This window comes from Bos indicus, chromosome 14, assembly GCF_029378745.1.
Source record: "Bos indicus isolate NIAB-ARS_2022 breed Sahiwal x Tharparkar chromosome 14, NIAB-ARS_B.indTharparkar_mat_pri_1.0, whole genome shotgun sequence".
Classification (NCBI taxonomy): Eukaryota; Metazoa; Chordata; class Mammalia; order Artiodactyla; family Bovidae; genus Bos; species Bos indicus.
Genome location: NC_091773.1, coordinates 25271611 through 25292973, shown reverse-complemented (window position 1 = coordinate 25292973; position 21363 = coordinate 25271611). Strand labels below are relative to the sequence as shown.

Sequence of the window (21363 nt, the reverse complement as noted above, 5' to 3'; positions counted from 1 at the left end):
AGAGGCTCGTGTTGACTTATTGGTGGAAGAAGCATGATATCAGAGGCACTGAATAAGGGCACAGATGCATCTTCAAGATCTTATTTTGACCAAGTGACTTTTTTCTCCAGAAGGAAATTTGGGCATCTTCTTTCTCCACCTGGTTTCACTACTTACCATTTGTTTTGCAGTCTCTTCCTCTCAGCAAAAGTAGGAGGCAGGTTCATGCCCAAGAAGAAACAACTTGGGGTTCACTCTTGATACTTGTCAACTTCCACTGAAATATCTAGTTTTTAAGTCAATTAAAAAGATATTAGGAAATGACCATTTGAAGGTGTGTAAAAAAATTCAGGGAAAATTATGTTAATTTATGATGGAGTCTAAAATTTCTAAGAGAGATTATTTTTATCCAGTTCATTATTGAGGACAATTCATCACCAACTCTCTTTAAAAATCAAGATGAGTTCTACGGTTACTTTGAAGATACATTAATGTGGTTTTATATGACTTCAGAAAGGTATTTTTGAACTCTTTCTTCCTTATCCAGTTCCATTAACCAACATTGTTTTCTTTGTGCAATATCTAATGTCAAGGTTCTTTGAGAATATAAAAAGGAAAAATAAAAGCGAAGCATGTAGTCAACAGATAAACTCCCTCACGGACTTCCCTTCCAAGTGAGCCACACGGGTAGTTCCCGGTAGGACACTGACTGCATCCGCCGCACGCACCCCTCATTTTCTCATCTTTGGATGATGAGAAAAGGCACCAAATTAGAGCTTAACATTTAAGCAAAGAAAAAATGTCAACGTACCTTGTTTTAGATTTCATAAAAGTGGTGGAATGGGCTCAGGCTTGCATAAGGTCATGTGGCAAGTGACAATGGAAGAGTTCTTGGAGTCAAGAGTAGGAACAGGTACTGATCCACGTGACCGTTCACAAGTGAACTCACAGAGCATCTTGCTAAGCAAAAGCAGCGCCTGGGTGTCCGCCTCTTAACTCAGTTCCTGTTTGTTTCTCCACAGAGCTACAGCGAGCCTGTTGACGTGAAGACGGCTCAGCCTCCACAGCTGATCAATGCCAAGCCGCCGTCAGTGTTCCCCGGGCCCAGCCAGGCCCACTCAGCTCTGTACCTAAGTTCCCACTACCACCAACAACCAGGAATGAACCCTCACCTAACCGCCATGCATCCCAGTCTCCCCAGGAGCATAGCACCCAAGGCCAACAACCAAATGCCAGTGACTGTCTCTATAGCCAACATGGCCGTGTCCCCCCCTCCTCCCCTCCAGATCAGCCCCCCTCTTCACCAGCATCTCAACCTGCAGCAGCACCAGCCGCTCTCCATGCAGCAGCCCCTTGGGACCCAGCTCCCCATGCAGGTCCAGCCCGCCTTACACTCCCCCACCATGCAGCAGGTATGTGCGGGCCGGGCCCTGGGCTCCCCTCCAGAGGTGCTGGGGGGTCTGTTCCTCCAGTGGATTGGGTGGGGGTCCCATTCTTTTCTGTAAGTGGAGAGAGAATGGGAGATCTCTGCTTCCTGAAAATTAACTTGCATAGGTGAGTCAGGCAGCCTCACAGGATCACAACAGCTTCTGCCTTTCATAATCCCTGACTTCTTCCCCACAGTACCCATCTTTCTCGTCACTCTCCCTGTTTTCTGCCTTTGAGGGAGGCAGAAATTTGTTGTTTTCAGATGCCACTACTGCTTAAGATCTTTTTGGGGTTGAGAAGTCTGCCATATGTACATACATACACACACACACACACACATATATATATACACATATACATATATAATCAGTATATTATTCAGAAATGAGAAATTCTTGATGATATGCCTGTTGAATCCAACAAATCCTGCAAGATGAAATCAGGCCTACTATTTCTGGTCAGAAATATCAAATTTGGTACAACCTTAAGAGTCCTAAGAAATGAAAATGTTAACCTAACCAGAGTTTTATTTTAAAATGGATATCTGGCTTCTACATTAGAAAACACAGGAGGTTTAGAAGCCTCCATGTCTACCCCACAATTATGGAAACCATTTGTGTGCAATCTTAGCTTAACTTGTCTTTGAAATAATTTTCTTCTGGATTTTAGTGTTATTTTAAAATTTGAGAATTAGGAGCAAATGATGTAAAGTAAACTGAATATAAAGCATTTAAAAATCCTAAAAATGTGTTTTTAAAAAAACAGGTCAAGGTAGAAACTACAAGGCATATTAAATTAACCTATCACTTTCCTAATCCAATGACTTATTCCCAGGTCTATAATTAAATATGCAGAGTCTTCCTATAAGAGTGATATAGGAGCCCTCTGATATAGTCTATAATTGGCCACAGTGGGGTGGAGGGGAGGCAGAAATAGGAATCAGATATACATAGTCCCAAATCCATTTTTATTATTGTTATTATAGACAGGATTTCCAAGAGGTGACAATTACAAACCTTAATACATTACCTTACCTCCTCTTTAATTTCAGAAAACTCACAGTGCAGGTCCTGACCTTGTCTTCATCTCACAGGTGAGGAGACAGAGCTCAGCAGAGTTGACTAACTTGCCCCAAGGTCAGAGCTAGAATTCAAACCTAGCTCTGTTCAGTAGTCAGATCCTGGACTCTTTTTTTTTTTAATTGAAGGATAATTGCTTTACAGAATTTTGTTGTTTTCTGTCAAACCTCAACATGAATCAGCCATAGGTATACAATATCCTCCCTTGATTCTTAAATGCTAGGCCTGCTGCTTCTCACTGTTAATCGTTCTTGTCAATTCTTAATAGTTTCTCCTAAGACTTGGGAGGCTCTGTAAATCCTAGTTAGTTCTGAGATTAAATGATCATGGAGAGCAAAGGACTCATCTCTCTACCGAAGTCTTTGGTCCCCAAGCCAAGGATATTGATAAAGCTCAGATGACTGACTTACCTGTTCAACAGACGAGCTGTAAACTCACTGGAAAAGACCAACCTCCTTGTCTACGGCAGGTTTGTGACGAGTGAGTGACATTAATAGGGCCATGTTGTCCTTCTTTCCATCAGACATTACTCTTGATAAAAGAGACATTCGTGGGTTTCTTGCATTTTAATGAACCAATAGTGTTTGAAGAGCTGAGAGACCTTCGGTCAGGTGGGTTGACTTCTGCCTAAGGGCACTATCCAGTTGAGGGCCCATGTTTTGCTCTCAGTGCTGTAGTGAGAGGTGTTTTTTCCCAGAGGAAAAAATACAGAGTATGTGGTCCACTCCCCAGTTGGGGGCCAGAGCTCTGTGCAGAGAGAACACTTTTTATTAATCTATCCACTCAGAGACAGGTCATTGTCTATTTATACTCTGTACCTTAGATGAGCTGTGACCCTGAAGAGTTTTCAAACATTTCTGAATTACATAAGGCCACATTTGGAAACTCGGGAGATGTGTCTTTCCATATAGAATCTTAATAGGAAAAAATAGGGCAGATTACATTGGACAAGTTACTCATCAATATTTAAGTGAGTTCTATTAGTGTATCTCAGAAAGTTTTCTTATTGAGATGGTAGGGCTTGATTTTAACTTACATTAATAATAGAAGACAAAATGGCATGAACCCAAAATGGAGAGTCAGTGCAGCTGCAGAGACCATGGTAACTAAAATCACTATGATGCTTGATCATTGTACGTAGTCAATAAAATAACTACTGAAGATACAAGTTAACAAATGAAGGAATAAAAAAATGAGTTGCAGAAGCTTAAATATTAGAAGAAATTACAGGCTAGTTTGTAGACTCTCAAATCCTTAAAAGTTTTAAAATTTTTCATTTATTCAAAAAAGATTTGTTGAACCCCTTAACACATGCCAGACGCTGGCTGAAATTGAGCAACTTCTACCCCCATGGAGCTCACATCAGAGTTGGGGGTGGAATGGAGAGGGGGAGCAGTGGGAGTAAGATAAACAGGTAAGTTATTAGGATCCCATGGGGAAAATTAAACGGGGACAAACTGCAAGATGTGTGAAGGAATAGTAGGCCTTTGGCTGGGACGGATAAAGAAGGCATCTCTCAAGAGGAGGCAGCCTCTAGGAATCAGAGGGTGGGAAGGGAGTGGGGTGGATACTAGCAGCGAGCATAGCAAGGAGAAGGGACTCCTCTGGCCTGGAGGGCCAACTGGGAGGAACGTGGCTCATCCAGGACATGGAAAGGAGGCCAGTGGGGAGCATGGTCAGGAACGGAGAGTGATGGGCAGTGAGGTCAGAGTCAGGGCAGATCCCTGGAGAGAATCCTGCAGGTTAAGAAGACTGGAAGTCTCAACGAATTGATAATCCTAAAATCAGATCCAGAGTGTCCATCACGCCTCCATGTCACTCAGTTTATTACAATCACAGTGGTCTGTGGGGCCAATGTTCATGTCATCAAAGTGCGTTGTAGAAAGCTTATGGCTGGAATTTGACCTGTTGGATTCATTATCTTTATCAAGAAGGTGTTTGCTTCCTGGCCGTGTTCCCATTTTCAAACACCAAAAAAAGAAAAAGAGAAAGAAAGAGCAAGAAAGTTCATGGCTACTGTATTTTTACAGTAATGTTTCATATTTCAGCATTACTTTAGCTATTTTATTATCCTTTTGAAAATGAATGTATCCTAAAAATGATCGTATCATCCACTAGGAGTAATAGTTTTTTTTTTCTAGAATAATATTTTATACACTAAACCCATAGACCTGGGGTTTATTTTTTAGTCCAGTTTTCTTCCTTTTTTTCTGTTCACTATATTGCCGAATGAGGTCAAGAGAAAAAAATCATTAATATCTGTCAACTTCCTTTATAACCTCAAGAAAAAAATCTTTGTATGATATCACACAGACAGATTTTCAATTTCCTTGTGTAATAAACAGCTGCTTTAGGATTTGGGTGTAATTTAAAGGTTTAAAAAAAATCACATTGAGATTGATGAATAAATCAGTTGTGAAGACAAAAACATTGATGCCTGTTGAAAAGACCTCTCCAGACAGGCAGGAAATGAAATTAGTTCCCAGTAAAGTGTGGATACGAGGATCACGGTTTGGTATTGCTGCAGGCTTTTTTAGGACTTGATATGGTGGCACAACAAAACTGCGAGGGCTACAGAAATCTAATTAAAGAGCAAATGTCCCTTCTGACATCAAATTAATCTTTATCATGTTTCCTATTTTTATTTCAATCTGGCACCAGAAAATGAAATTTAAAATTCCAGGCATGCTACAAAACAGTTGGTGATTTTTCTCTTGAGCATTAAAATGCAAAATATTCAGTCTTGTTTAATTAGATCACTAAGCAAACATTTTTTCAAAACTTTCTATCATCATTGTTGTTTCATACTTGCAACAATAATAAAAATACCGTTATTTCTGGGTTTGACCTCAGCATCTCTTAATACAGTCGTCAGAAGAAAGCTTCATTTTCTAAATTGAAAGCAAGTAAAATTATGTTCTTCAGGCTTTGCTTGTCTTTTCCTCGGTCCACAGTTGTTTTAATACTAGTGATCTTAAATGTAGGCATTGAAGTTAGCTAAATTTTAAATCTTTGAGCTTCGTAGATAACACATCATTTTGGTTTTATAAACTGAAGTTACCCATTTAAGTCTTAAACTGATCACTTAAAAGTTTATGTTCTCCTGATAACCCTCTTTCCCAACTTTGAGGGGCCATGTTCATTGGATAGAAAAAAGCAATGGTCATTTCTCTTCTTTGATTGTGTGGTGTTGGATAGAAGCAGGTTGGTTTGTTTTTACTTATTTTTTGCTTTCTCATATGTTTCCATACCTTCACCTAACATGAGATATTTTCAACTACTCTAGTTTTAAGACTTATTTACTTTTAAGTTATGTTTTGTTGACTGTGCAAAAATCCAATGTGGAGAACTTTACATTGAAAAGATAGGAAAGCCTTGGTATTTACACAGTTATATTCCCCAGGCCTTTCGAAGAGTAGCATCAAATAGTTGATGGTAAAATTCATTTATTGGAAAACATGATTTATTGAGCCACTACTATGGACTTGACCCTGAGAATATCCAATAAGCAGCACACTCTCTGGTCACTGGGCAGCCCTGATGAGGGGCTGAAATAAAAATCAGCCTGAGGTTCCTCTCCCTGGGGACTTTTTCCTGCTTGTCTGCCTAGCATTACACAAGACACTTGGGAAGAGGTCCAGAAAACTGGACAGTAAGCCCCATTAAGACATTACAGGACCATCCTGAAACTCCATGCATGACAGACATACAAGACGGTCTAGAGAAAGAGTGGACGCCAGCCTGGAAAGCGTTGGAGTACCAAACATCCAGTTATATTCCTCTCACTTCTCACGCCCCCCTACTTTGGAAAATGTTTACGGCTGGAGCTGCAGGTGGTATCTACATAAACAAACTTCCGTCTCACAAACCAGTTGTTAGTTTAGGAAACACTGCTCTTTCTAGCTGTGTGAGGTCAAATAACCAAGCTGACTGAATACTCCACTTTTCAGTGATTTGTTTCCAGTCATTCAGTGCTCTGTCTTTCATGAGCAGCTTTGTTGGGAGTTTGCCTGGACATTGGCTTGAAGTCTTTATCCCTTGAATGGAAAATAATTTAATACCTTAAAGCCAATATTGAGAATTGAGGACATCTGATAATAGATGTCTTTGAGTCTTTACCCAGGGTACCTGCAAATGAATAAAAGTCCAAGGAAATAGCCTTAGTTCAAAATCAATTCTCTGATCATTCTGCTGAATTTTTTTAAAAGATAAAATCTCAACAATATTATTCCTTCAAAAGAAGCTCCCTGCAAGTAAATAGAAAATGATTTGTTTTTAAATCTCTTAGTTTTTCAGTGGGTAAAAACCATGTATGAAATCTGCTGCAAAAACAGACAACCATGAGATTAATTAAGTTGCTTTTTTTGGTCATTTCCAGCAAAGCTTGCTTATGCAGCTCTTGAATTCACCAGATAAGCTAAAAATAACTCTTAGCGTATAATGCTTTTTGTTTACCAGATATAGCTATCTACTTCAGAGATTCTGTCCTTGAATTTTTAATAGCTCTGCAAGGATTAAAAGTCAACACTTCACCACACCAGTGTGTTAAAAGAACCTTCCTGAAGTCTGATTATTATTTGCCAGTTAATAGACTTTTCAATTTTAAAATATTTTCTCTGCCTTATACTTTTCCTCCTCTGTGTTTTCCAGTGGCAAGTTGTTTTGAATCTCCTTCCCTATATTAGTCCAACAACTGTTAAAAAGCTTTGGTTGAAATTTTTAGCTGAGAAAGAAGTACAAATAAAAGAAGAAGCAGATGGTCCCTTTGTGACTGAATGAAGAAAAAGGGTTTTGAGAACAATATGTGAATAGGTGTAGTCTAATAAAACACTCAGCCACCTGCTGCCTGAATCCTTCGGAAAAGATTCTGTTGCATATTCTGGGGATTAACTATTAATGTGTCCTTGGGTTAGACAGAAAACATAAACTCTGAGGGGTTTAGGGCCTTTTCTCTTGTTTTGGTTGAGTTGGCTTTTCTAAATTTTACATTGTTTCTCAATTCGATGTATCTGCTCAAGAGTACAAGTCAAGTAACACATGGCTAAAGGAAGGAAAGGTAAGAAAGATGGAGTGTGGGCACTTCTTTTCCATCTTTGCTTTAAGTTTTCATGGTTCTTGGGATTAGCTTGCCCTTGCAGGGGCACAAGCAGGAAGGTAGTAGTGTTTGCAAACAGTGGCTAAATATTTAGGTGCTTTTCTTCTTAACAAGGCACTTTGATCCTCATTTGTGGACTTGCTTTGCTTTTCAGGGATTTAATCTTCAACCCGACTATCAGACCATAATCAATCCTACATCTACAGCTGCACAAGTGGTCACCCAGGCCATGGAATATGTGCGCTCCGGGTGCAGAAATCCTCCCACCCAGCCCGTGGACTGGAATAACGACTACTGCAGTAGTGGGTAAGCGGCCGGCCATCGCCACCTGGTGGCAGACAGCTCTCATAACAGGCATGTCGTGAAAAGATGCCTTATTTCTTCCAGCCTTCCAAAAGATAATCTGGAACGGTTCCATGTTCGCAAAACCAGAAATTTTTAAGCATTCCAAGAGTAAATGCCTTTAAACCCTGTTGGCTTTCACTGTGCATTTTCCCCGTGTCCAACCCCATCCCTCAAGCTAGAGCAGACAGACATCCCCCTTGGTCACCCGTAGCAAGGCTGTCCTGTTAACACCGGTTGCTTGTCTATTTTCTCTCCACACAGGGGCATGCAGAGGGACAAAGCACTGTACCTTACCTGAAACTCCAGACACCTCTTCTTTCCACTGAGGCATTCAGGGAAGTCTTTTCACCGTGGATTGCTTTGTACAGTCAAGGCAGTTCTCCATTTTGTTAGAAAAAATACAAGTTGCTAAGCACTTAGGACCATTTGAGCTTGTGGGTCACCCACTCTGGAAGAAATAGTCATGCTTCTTTACCTTTATTATTTTTTTAATCCTTTATGGACATTGTTTTTCTTCTTCCCTGAAGGAACTTTGGACCATTCAGATTTTATGTTGGTTTTTTGCTGTGAAGTGCTGCGCTATAGTAACTGCCTTAGCAACTATAGATGTCTTGGATAAAAGTCCTGGATTTTCCATTGGTTTTCATAATGGGTGTTTATATGAAACTACTAAAGACTTTTTAAATGGCTTGATGTAGCAGTCATAGCAAGTTTGTAAATAGCATCTATGTCACACTCTCCTAGAGTATAAAATGTGAATGTTTTTGTAGCTAAATTGTGATTTGAAACTGGCTCATTCCAGTTTATTGATTTCACAATAGGGGTTAAATTGGCAAACATTCATATTTTTACTTCATTTTTAAAACAACTAATAGTTCTATATTTTCAAAATATTTGAAAAAACGTACTCCCAAATGATTTTAATTTAAAAACAAATTGGCTTTGTCTCATTGATCAGACAAAAAGAAACTAGTGTGAGGGGAAGCGCAAACACCGTTTATTTTGTACTACAGAAAAATTGCTTTTTTGTATCACTTTTTGTGTAATGGTTAGTAAATGTCATTTAAGCCCTTTCATGTATAAAACTGCCAAATGCTTACCTGGTATTTTATTAGATGCAGAAAGAGATTGAAAACAGCTAAATTATAACCTTTACATAGGGCTCTGTATTATTGTTTCTTCATACTGTGTCTGTATTTAATCTTTTTTATGGAAACTGTTGCGCCTATTTATGAAATAATAAATATAGGTGTTTGTAAGTAAATTTGTTAGTATTTGAAAGAGGTTTCTTTGATGTTTTAACTTTTGCTGGCAAAAAAAAAAAAATTCACGCTTGGTGTGAATACTTTATAATTTAGTTTTTACAGTGAATAAAGCCAAACCTACTTTTCATTTTAGCAGCAAATTTAAGTAACCAGCCTCTATTTCTATATTTCTTTGGTTGACGCAAATGAAAAACTGTGATATTTAAGAATTTCTTTCTTCATACAATAGAACAGAAGATTGCCCTAAAAGTCACACAGGCTCCAAGACTGAACAGATGAGCTCCCTACCTGAGAGGAAAAGGTAGCTTCTTGGTTCTCAGCTGGTTTTAGTCAATTCTTTAAACTTCTCAGCTGATTTTAGTCATTTCTGTAAACTTCCTCCCTCTCCCCCTCCCAAAAAAGAATTAAAGTCAAATCAGTCAAATTCCTCAACCTGCATGCTTTTCACAAAATCCAGAAAACATTTAGGAATTAAACTAGGACAGGAGGAAAGGGAAAGCACACTGTCCAGAATATCGAAAAATGAAAGGTGAGTAACCAGACAGGAAAAAGGAGACGCGTTCCCGTTTGAAATTTGATAGAAATTGAGGATCTTGTTGCCATTTGTGCCTCCACAAGCTACTCTCTTTCCAGAACTCCTGGGTCTTCCAAGAGAATTCTGAGGGTACTAGGGATTTGCTAAAGAACCAAAAGCATTGAGAATCTGGCTGAAGGCTGGCATAGCTTTTACATCAGAAAGAGCAAATTATGCCCTTACAGAGTTATAGCAAGAAAACCAGTCTGGTTGGAAATCAAAAGAATGGCTGATGTCTTTTTCATGGAGTGTGTGAAATAAACTTAGCAATTTAACTAAATACAAATATATGCATTATGTAATCCAGTCAGAATTCAAAAAACAAAAGGTATGCTTGCTTTGAAATGATTTTAGGCCTTGTACACCCTTGAATCAGTTGAGCATGTAATAACTAATAAATAATGCAGATCCAATGTGATTATTAAAATGACTGTAGCTGAGAGCTCTAATTTTCCTGTCTTGAAACTGTATAAGAACTCATGTGATTAAGTTCACAGTTTATTGTTTGTCTGTTTAGTATTTTAGAAATATACCAGCACTACTAATTACCTAATGTCTTTTATTTATTATATTATGCTAAAGTAACATTCTCACTTGTGTCAAGTCTAAACTGAGAAACTAATTATCGGGATGAGAACAACCAGCTTTGACAGGTGGGTTCCACAGAAAAGTACAATGTTGTTTACAGTTTTTCTAGAGCAGGTGTGCAACCAGGGTAGAGAGAGTGTTGATACTCAACACCAAAAACAGTGGGAAAAAAATGTAAATAAAAGAAAATACATCATAAATAAAAACTCTTATGATGCATGACCGTATTCTATTTGAATATCCATCAGTCTCTGAAAGACACACCCAGCCAGAGGAGAGATCCCAAAATCCATGGCAGAAGTGATTAGGCCCAGAAGCGATGAACCCCAGCCACAGGTGTTCCTTCCTGAAACACTGAGAACACCCTCTGTCAGATGTTGCCTGAGAAACTCCACTTTTCAGGAAGCCAGAATCCAGCCTGGGCCCAGCAGCTCCCAACTTGTAACCATAAGGAACAGTGATGGTGTCCACTGAGTTCTCTGTTATGTAGGTCTCCATGGGATTCCCAGACTTCCAGGAAAGGCATTCTGAGAGACTTGGCGATGGTGCTGAACATAGAATATCTTTCCCAGCACACCAAAGTCACAGTTATAACTCTTTAGAAAAGAAAAGAGGAAAAAGGTCTGACAGCACCTAGGAGAAGGTTGAGTTGTCTCTGTAATGTCCACAAGAAAAAATAATCCAAAACCCCAATTGCCATTCCATTGTGAGTGAGTTGACAATGGAAAATCAGTCACAGAACAACTTCGAGTTTGTCAAACTAGCGAACATGGCTAAGGATTAAAGCTGGTCTCTGGGATCATTTTTACCTTGTTGCCTTAAAGAGGAGTCCTTTCTGATCAAAGCATCAGTGACCCACCAACGGCTATGACAACAGAGAACCGTGTGTCCTGACTCCAATTCACTACTAAGAAATTGTTTTTGATTTATGAATTTGAAATTTAAGATAAGCACATCAACAGTTTTCCTTTCCTGTGGACCTCTTGTCTTTTGCAATGGCAACCACTCCAGTATTCTTGCCTGGAGAATCCCATGGATGGAGGAGCCTGGGGAGCTACAGTCCACGGGGTCACAAAGAATCAGACACGACCGAGCGACTTCACTCACTCACTCACTCACTCACTTGTCTTTTGCAAAAGAGTTGCCGCATATGTTTGAAAGGTAATTAGACTGAGCCATATGAAATTGACTATATATGACTCTTTTACCTAAAAAATGGCAACTTCATATGGTTCCACCCAGTATGTTTGGGAATTAAAGATGATGGGGTTTTAGCTACAATGTCAGTATAATTTCAAATGGACTTAGAAGTTCTTTACAAAATCTGAGGTGAAAAGACCCAGAGAAGTAATGTTGTTTGTCTACCAGGTTCCCCACTTCCAGTCAGTCCCAGACAGCTATGTTTGACCAAACAAAGAATATTTCAAATTTCCAGATTCTAGGAAACCCCAATAAACATCCTATTTCTTTGTTATAGTAAAAAAATTAAGTGGAAATTGGTAATAAACAGACTATCTGCTGGAACATGAAAGTTTTGTTACACATAGATGTTCTCTTAATGTTTATTTGTTGAAAGAGGACGTGATCTGCATTTTCTTATTCCATTCATAACTCTCATTTTAAGGTAACTACAGAAACAGAGAATCCACCTGTTTTGCTGATGGCTGAACATTGAAATGATGGCAAGGCAAGGTACAGAATTCACATCATAAATTTAACCCTCAGACACTTACTACACTGAGTCACCTAATGGATGAATTCATGTGAGTCACCCAACAGTACAGATCCCTCTGTTTTCCTAAAACAGAGTGAGTTCTTGACCTCCAGAGCAACTTGGAATGTCATTGCATGCAGTGCTAAGTCACTTCAGTCGTGTCCAACTCTCCATGGCCCACCAGACTCCTCTGTCCATGGGACCCCCCAGGCAAGAATACTGGAGCGGGTTGCCACCTCCTTCTCCACATGTTCATAGTAGGTGCACAATAAATGCAACGCTAAGTAGAAGCACCAGCGGTCCATCACAAACTGCCCTCAAGAGCCATTATAGGATGTGCCCCTGACGATTTTAAATATAGAGGGCATTAAATATTGCGGATAAGAATTGGGAGGTGAAGAAGAATGGAAATTTTTCATTAAGAGACCTAAGGTTACCAAAAGAAAGAATTTCGGAATGAGTTATGCTATAGTCTTTTGGTCTGCATAATCAAACAGGAGTTTCTAGTTACAAAAGTACAAGATGGAATATACTCTAGTCACATCGAGAAAATGAGAAGCCAAGGAGAAAAAAAAGGTGTCAGACAAGTAGGAGTGTTGAGAGCAGGAGAGAAATTTCAGGAGCCAAGTTTATAGAACGCTAAATTAAAACACTGATGAATAGGACACTGAGTTGTTTTACTAATTACCAAGTGCAAATATGACTTGATGAAACCAGTAAAAGACTCCGTTTCCTTGGCTCTACTTAAATTACACCAAGGTAAGAAGTCCTTTTTTAACTTAAAAAAAAGAAAAAATTATTGGAGTATAGTTGATGTACCATGCCTTGTTAGTTTCTGCTGTACAGCAAAGTGAATTAGTTATACATATACATATATCCACTGTTATACATATATCCCGTAGAGGTCATTAACAGAGTGTTGAGAAGCGGTCCCTGTGCTCCACAGTAGGTCCTTATTAGTTATCTGTTTTCTTTATAGTGTGTATATATGTCAATCCCAATCTCCCAATTCATCCAACCTCCCCACCCCCGCTTTCCCTCCTCATAACCGTCGTTTTTTTTTTTTTTTTTTTGAAGATGCTCAAAGGAGATTTCCCTAGGTTTATTTAGAACCAGGTCCCAGTATAGGAGCACCTTCCCTCACGATTTCACAGTCCTGAAGGAGGGAGGCAGGGAATGCGGGGAGGGAGGTGTCACTTCTAAACCAAGATGTATAGGCTCTGCAGCACATGTCTGCAGAAACTTGAGACTGTTTTCTCTTTTCCTATGCAGCCAACATCTTGTCCTTTGTATCCAGAACAGGATTACCTTGTAGGAGGTAGGAAGTGAAGACAAATTCTTGTCCTGGGACCCGGAGACCACTGAGGACAGTGGCCTGTTACATGTCAGCACTGGTCGGAACTGTGCCCTGTTAGCTGCACACACCAGCACGCCTCCTCTAGTGTCATCATCGCTCATTGTATTAACAGCTTGCTAGCAAAGACATTTGAAAGTGAAATTTCATTCACGCTGACATGAGGCCAGAAAAAAAAAAAAAAAGTAACTGGAAATGAAATGGAATGACTTATAATTCTATGTACAGAAAGGAAAAAAATCACTCCCAAACAGAGACTAAAAACCAAACTACAGTATTTTAAGGCTGCAGTGTCCCTGTTTGACAATTGTGTGTTTACAATAAGCCTAGACATAATTGCTCTGATGGGCTGTCAGGGAAAAGATTAATTTGGCAAAGATTAGTATTGACTTGCTGTTTATTAAGCCTTTTAAACAGCTGTATCTGGCAGCATTCCTGTAAGTGCCTGTCATATCTGAAAATCAGCCTCACACCCTGGTGCTCGCCAGCTGTTACTAAACAATCTTCTACCACTTTCAATGTCTTTCTCCAGGCCAAAAAAGCAAGAGCGAACTACTGCCAAATGAGCCTTTTTCTCCTCCTGTCACTTTTTTTTAAAGGTGGGGGTAGGGAGCTTCTGAGCACTGAAATGTCAGCTCGTGGCCGATGGCTGGGCTGATAAGAGCTGCCGGAAGCCGGTAGGTGGTTTGGGTGCTGGGTGAATACGTTCCCCACACAAGACTGCCGGCGCTGTTAGTCACCTCACACAGACACAAAACCACAGCGTGCAACTGTTGGGAGGCTGAAGGTTTTCAAGACAGTTAGAAATCAGCGATCAAAGGCTTAGCACCACCAGATTTCCAAAATAATGTTGGTCTCCTCAGACTGGCCTATACACCTTATTAGCCGTAAGGCTGGGGAGAGACCCCACAGTGGGACCCTGAGGAAAAGTTCCCCACTGGCCAGCCACCTGTGCCCTGTGGCCTGGGGCTCCCCGCTGGAACTCTGAAAGGTGACGAAGCCACTCAGTAGAATACAGAATGCTCCTCACATCTGGATTCAGTGGAAACCTGTAGGATAAGGCAGACAGGGATGTTTTAAAGTTCATAAGAGAAAGGGCAGATTGAGATTTGTACTGGAACAAGACCCAGTAGTTTCAAATCCAAGTACAGTCATAACGGCAATGGAAAGAATAACATTCCAATGCAGTTAGACATCAGGCTATAAAGGGCCCAGTGTTATGGTGAGAGTCACATTCGTCTTTCCAATATGACTGCTTTTACAAAGATTAATCTCAGCCTTTTCCAGTTGCAACAGGCAGAGCAGATGCAAGAGGACAATGTCATCTCTTAACCCTTCCTCTGCTGGCACTTTCCATTAAACTGTGTGTGTGTCGGGGGGTGGGCAGGGAGGAGCTGGCCTAGGAGCTAAGCTTTCAGGATGGGCATTTAAAGCAGGTGTTTGTCAACATTTAAGCTCCAAATAACTCTCTTTTGAACTCTCTATTATTGATACAGTCTAATGCCTGACATTTGAATTACAATCAAATCTGGTCAAACTCCCAGGCATAGACAAACACATCCTACTGGTCAGCTCTAAGATGGTGCCATTCCTCCATGGCCATCCATGAACCCTGCCCCTAATCCACACACCCCAATGGTGGGTGGAATAATACCCACTCAGCACTCACGTAGAGGAATGGAGGGACTCATGTTGAGAACAGAAGGCAGCCGTGTGTTTCATGATTCCACGGGACCCACCAGGCCAGCTCAGTGCTCAGAGTGTTCATTCCTGGGGGTGCTGATGCCCAGGCAACGGTCAAAGGGAAATCTGATAGCAGAGCTCACTTAAAAATTAATCTATGGCCATAATCACCGAGTGTTCTAAGTCCTAAAATAGCCCTAGACTTATGGGTTCTGTTGCCACTTTCTAGCATAAGAGCTGCTGCTGTAGGGACTGCCCGCCCAGAAATGAGGCCACGCACTGACCTGTTTGGAAATGCAACCACTCTGCCTGGTCCTATGGTTCCTCACCCAGAAGGGGTGGCACCATCGCTGGAGTCAAGGCACCCCTTGTTGTTAGTCACTCAGTCATCTCCGACTCTGCAACCCTATAGCCTAGCCCTTCAGGCTCCTCTGTCTGTGGGATTCTGTAGGTAAGAATACTGAAGTGGGTTTCCATTTCCTTCTCCAGGGCATCTTCCTGACCCAGGAATCGAACCCATGTCTGTGTCTTCTACATTGCAGGTGGATTCTTTATCATTGAGCCACCAGGGAAGCTCAAAGCACCCTGCTGCAGATCAAATGAAGCTCAGAGACTACAGCATCAACCTTTTAGTTCAAAAAAAGTAATATCATTTCTAGTAGAATCCAAGAAAATCCAGGGTGAGGGCAGGGGCAACAGGTCACTTAAAGCATGTTTTGCAGGAGAGCATTTGGCAAACTTTTCTTCATAGTTTCATAGGTTTCGCTCTCTCCCATCATATGAGTAAATAGTATGGAAGGTGAGGAATAAACTAACTCAAAGATTAAAACTGATGAAGCGGATGGTGAGGTGAGGGCCCAGTGCCTTGTCAAGGACTCTGCTGTGGTTGCACAAGAACCAAGGAGAACGGCACAGGAGAGAACGCCGTCCACCCCCGGGTGCTCGGTCCATGGGTGAGGTCATTCCAGAAACTCAGCATTATTGGTGTGCTGCTCAACCATACACATCGTACCTTATGAAAGCTGTTTGCACCAACAGTCATGGATTTGACCTAGTGTTATCCAGTTTCCAAAGTCTGAGGAGACCACTTAGAATCCATCTCTCCGTAAATTGTAACCAGTTCCATGGAGTATTGTGCATTTTGTTTTGTTTAGTTTTCTCATCAAGGTAGACCCACTGAAACCTAAATCTGGTCCTGGCAAGATCTTCATACAAGAAGGAAGGAAGAATGATCTATCTAAATGAAACTGCAGTTTCCGAGTAGTATTACAAAATACACTTATCTACAAAGCCATTCTCGCTGTCGAGTTGGGTCATTTTTAACACCTGGTTTCAAGATGTGGTTTCAGCAGACCAACACAGCAGAAGTGTTAGATAGGGTTTCTCTCTCCCTCTCCCTGTCTCTCCTTCTCTCTCCTTCTCTCTATTCTTCCTTTCCTTACAGGGCAAAGATTCTGCTACTCTGTTTAACCTGCCAGTTTCTTGAATGGTGTCTGGTGTCGCATTTTCAGAATATTCGTCCTCTTCACATGGACCACCAGGGAGCCAGGTCGCCAGCCGCCAGCACAGGTTGGCCTCCACCATCACTTTGCTCCTTATTTTGTGAAGTCTCAGATAGATGAAGACAAGCTCCATGTGCTCTCTCCCCTCTTCTTACTGAAGTAAAGCAAACAGAAGTCTCTCAGGACCTTTCTATACAACTTCCCATTCCACACTGCAGATGGTTTCAATAAAAACGATTAGTTTCATCTATTCAAACAGCTTCATTTCACCAAAAGGAGTCTGTTTTTAGCATTTTGCCTAAAGCATTGTGTTTTCCCATTTTTGTAGCTGTAAAGGAGTTTACTGGTGTTTCAGCCATTAATCATCATCATTCGTGCCACCCAACAAGACTTCAGCACTAGAGTGAAGTTGATGAGTGCTCTATGAGGGTGTTTGTGTGTATGTGCTCGATTGCTCAGTCGTGTCTGACTCTTGCAACCCCATGGACTGTAGCCCACCAGGATCCTCTGTCCATGGGATTCTCCAGGCAAGAAAACTGGAGTGGGTTGCTGTGCCCTCCTTCAAGGGATCTTCCCAACCCAGGGACTGAACCTGCATCCCTTATGTCCCCTGCATTGCCAGGAGGATTCTTTACCACTAGTGCCACCTGGGAAGGCCATGAGGGAATTTATGTTTTCACAAAGTGGTCTTAGAATCACTTTACAAGTTAAACTCACGTACCTTTGCTGACAACCTCTGAGCATTTGCCATTTTCTGTGAGGTTAGTTCAATCATTTCTATTTCACTGTAAATACTGCGGATGCTGCCAAGCATAATAACGCTGGTGCTTGATCTTGGTCTTATCTTGATGTTATTACTTTGGAGAATATTTCCATTTGGACAGCACACATACTGAAAAAAACACTTCTTCAGAATGCATATTCAAAGAGAGAAACTACAAATAAACAACCACAAAACTTTACCCACTCTTGCTTGTTGTGCAGAGTCAACATAAACTACTTGCTAGATGTTACCTTATGTTCCTGGGTTAAAAGAAGAATTTTTTAAAATTATCTGTTGTTATTTAAGGATTAAAATGGTGAGTAGAAATATATAATAGTCTTCTCTAGTGACTCAAAACAAGAACTATATAGTGTTGTAAAGACTTGACTCATTTCTCAAAACATACCTGGTGTAACTAACCAACTGGCTGGCTTCCAACTCCAGCTTCTGTCCCCCCATTTCCCTTTGCTCTATGGGGATAGTTCTGACTGTCTTCCCAGAAGTATCATGGGGCCTGTAGGCTCAATGGCCAGGGAGATGCGAAGATTCAGTCCTTTGCTTAGTCCCCTTTGATTATTCAGTAGCCTCACATTCTCCCATTCCTTCAGAGTTTCTACAGTCACCAAGGACTGATGCTTTATAGGATGAAGTTAGAGCATGACAGCATCCAAATCTGACTTTCTTGACCTGTAGACTTTTAATTGGCCCTTTAATTATTTTTAATCCATCCAAATATAGGTATAACTCTCATCCCAGTATAAGAGAGACAAAGTCACTTTCCCTGGCTGCCCATGGTTGTGGGCATGCATGACTACATGCGTGACTCTGAAAGTAGTACAGAGGTATCATAAATTAAAGCTGTATTTCTCGACCTTAGTGTACAGTCTGTATAGTCAAAGCTGTGGCTTTTTCAATAGTCATGTATGGATGTAAGAGTTGCACCATGAAAAAGGTTGAGCACTGAAGAACTGATACTTTCAAACTGTGGTGCTGGAGAAGACTCTTGAGAGTCCCTTGGACAGCAAGATCAAACCAGTCAATCCTAAAGGAAATCAATCCTGAATATTCAATAGGACTGATGCTGAAGCTGAAGCTCCAATACTTTGGCCACCTGACAAGAAGAGCTGACTCATTGGAAAAGATCCTGATGCTGGGAAAGACTGAAGGCAGGAGGAGAAGGGGGGTGACAGAGGATGAGATGGTTGGATGGCATCACTCACTCAATGGACATGAGTTTGAGCAAGCTCCGGGAGATGGTGAAGGACAGGGAAGCCTGGCGTGCTGCAGTTCTTAGGGTCACAAAGAATCAGACACAACTTAGCGACTGAACAACAGCAAAGTATATTAAAAGATTCGCAGGCTCTGTTCCCAGATAAGCTGATGTAGTTAGCCTAGAGTGGTGTCCCTCAGTTCAGTTCAGTTCAGTTCAGCTGAAGTTTCAGCTTCAGCATCAGTCCTTCCAATGAATATTCAGCACTGATCTCCTTTAGGATGCACTGGTTGGATCTCCTTGCAGTCCAAGGGACTCTCAAGAGTCTTCTCCAAAGACTCCAACCACAGTTCAAAAAAATCAAATATTTTATCTTAGTTTTCTGAATGTTGAGCTTTAAGCCAACTTTTTCACTCTCCTCTTTCACTTTGATCAAGAGGCTTTTTAGTTCTTCGCTTTCTGCCATAAGGGTGGTGTCATCTGCATATCTGAGGTTATTGATATTTCTCCCAGCAATCTTGACTCCAGCCTATGCTTCTTCCAGCCCAGCATTTCTCATGATGTACTCTGCATATAAGTTAAATAAGCAGGGTGACAATATACAGCCTTGACGTACTCCTTTCCTGATTTGGAACCAGTCTGTTGTTTCATGTCCAGTTCTAACTGTTGCTTCTTGGCCTGCACACAGATTTCTCAGGAAGCAGGTCAGGTGTCTGCATTTTTACAGCTTTCACAAGAGGTTTCCATGGAGGCATCCACAGGACAAGGATGCAAAGCAAGGGCAGGCCAATCTTGCCATCAACTTTGAAGACTCAGATTCTCTGTTGCCAATGCCCGGGGTTAATCCCAGCTCGAGGAATCAGCTGCTGGTGATAAAATCACGCCCAACTCATATCTCTAAATTATCTAATGCATGCTGTTGGTCTTACACAGCAAGAACTCTCTGGACAGAGAGCCCAGAGCCGTCCATTGCTCAGCGATGCCATATTCCCCAGCATCCTGAACATGGAGGCATCCATCCCCATTCTTGTGGCCTCACTTGGTGTTCTAGGAAGTCTAGGAAAGAAGGAGGAAGAGCAAAGAGAAGAAGTAGTGTCTAGTAGGACACCAACACTTCCCCAGAAATCCCCAGTAGATTTCCATATACATCCCATTGTTCAGAAAAATCAGACATGGCTGTCCCTGAATGCTCATTGCTCCCTAAATAAAACCCAAGTTTTGTTGCTGAGGAAGACTGGGAGAACAGATAATTGCAAAGAAATGTTCAGTGTCCAACACACCAGGCTCCACTTATTTAACCAAAGCCTCTTCTGCTGCCTTGTTACTAACTTTTCTTTTGACCAATATCCTGAAGGGTCCCCTGACAGCAGGTGCCTTGTATTCTGAATTCATCTTCCCAGGTTTCTCTGCTGCCTTGAACAATATTGAAACCCTCCCCCAAGTCTCTCCTTTCGGTCCTACTTCCTCTAAATGCCAGGCCATAATTGCACTGACCACAGATGACTCCATCTGGTTTCTTATGAGCACTTGACATGAAAAGTTACCTAAACCAGATTCATGACCTTCCAACAAAGACTCGTCTGTCTTGCCAACGTCCTTTCCTTGGAGGATAGCATCTTGACCTACCTGGCCTCGTTAGCTAGGATTCTTTTGATTTTTAACTTTTTCTTCCTTTCATTGCTCACAAATATAGGACCATCTTTCTGTTTAACAGTGGTGAGTCCTGATGTGTTCTCAAATTTCCTGAATTACTTTCCTTCTATCCTCCCCACCTCCCTCAGTTCAGTCCCTCCGCATTCTGCCTTGGAGCACCACCACAATGACCCAAGTGATCTCCAGTGTACATGCAACTGCTGGTCTGGTTTTTTTTTTTACAACCCAGATTTAATATTATAATGCTTTCATTTTTTATATTCTTGTGGGTCCCCATTGATTATAGCTTAAAATTCAAACAGCTGAGCCTGGGGCATACAACCACGCAAAACCTGGCACCAGTCTACCTTCCTTGTTACTGCTTCTCAATTTTTCCTTCCAAGATTCTGAAATCTGGCCACCAAATTCCTTGCCAATCCCAACCACACTAGACTCCCAGGCTCTTGCTGCTATAGCAATTATTCTTCCTGCTGCTGTCTCTTCTCTGAAGTTTTCTCAATAAAATTAACCTTCTTTTCTCAATATTTCCACAGCACTCTGTTTCATTCTTGGAGGAAAGTATTTTAAAGTACTGTATTTGTTTAAGGGTTTATTTCCCTGACTAGATTGATTGTTCCTTAGATTCTGTTCATCTTTGTGACCATTCCAGCACTGAGTACAGTGCCAGGTAAACATTTACGAATGTGATTGTTGAAGAAATGAACAGTGTATTTTATTCTTTAAGATAAAAATCTCACAATCACATGATGATTCCCTAGACCAAAAGACATAAAATCATTGTTCTCTGAGTTTTTCTAAAGGCACGGAGAAATCAGATTCCTTTCACAATCACAATCACCTTCTAATGGGGCTGGGTCCTATTAAGAGAGGTTGATTCAGTTGGTTTTGTCTCGCAGAATGCCATAACAGAATTACACATGCAAAGATGAAACGAGCTGAGTTTAGGTGCAAGGGCTATAAAGAGCTGAATTGACCAAAAATAGAAAGTAGATAATTTCAAGTGACAGAGGATATTTTATACAAAAAAGTGGTAGAAACAAATTAAAAGGAAGAAATGTCAGAGTCAGCAAGGAATACGAGCCTTGAGGCTCTGGGAGGAGGTGAAGCATCCATTGGTGGCTCTTAGGATTG

General features: G+C 41.0%; 1 protein-coding gene across 5 annotated transcripts in view; it reads left to right on the top strand.

Moving 5' to 3' along the window:
* TOX (thymocyte selection associated high mobility group box) overlaps positions 1-10572 on the top strand; it is a 312459-nt gene extending 301887 nt beyond the window's left edge. For 4 of the 5 annotated variants that reach the window (XM_070802563.1, XM_019973948.2, XM_070802565.1 and 1 more), the window contains 4 exons: positions 1002-1391; positions 2459-2500; positions 7736-7887; positions 8188-10572. In XM_070802563.1, coding sequence (XP_070658664.1) covers positions 1002-1391; positions 2459-2500; positions 7736-7887; positions 8188-8224 — 621 coding nt within the window. In that variant the 3' untranslated portion in view covers positions 8225-10572. The remainder of the gene's footprint in view (positions 1-1001; positions 1392-2458; positions 2501-7735; positions 7888-8187) is intronic. The other variant, XM_019973949.2, reaches the window with a different exon arrangement.
* Positions 10573-21363: the final 10791 nt, after the last annotated feature.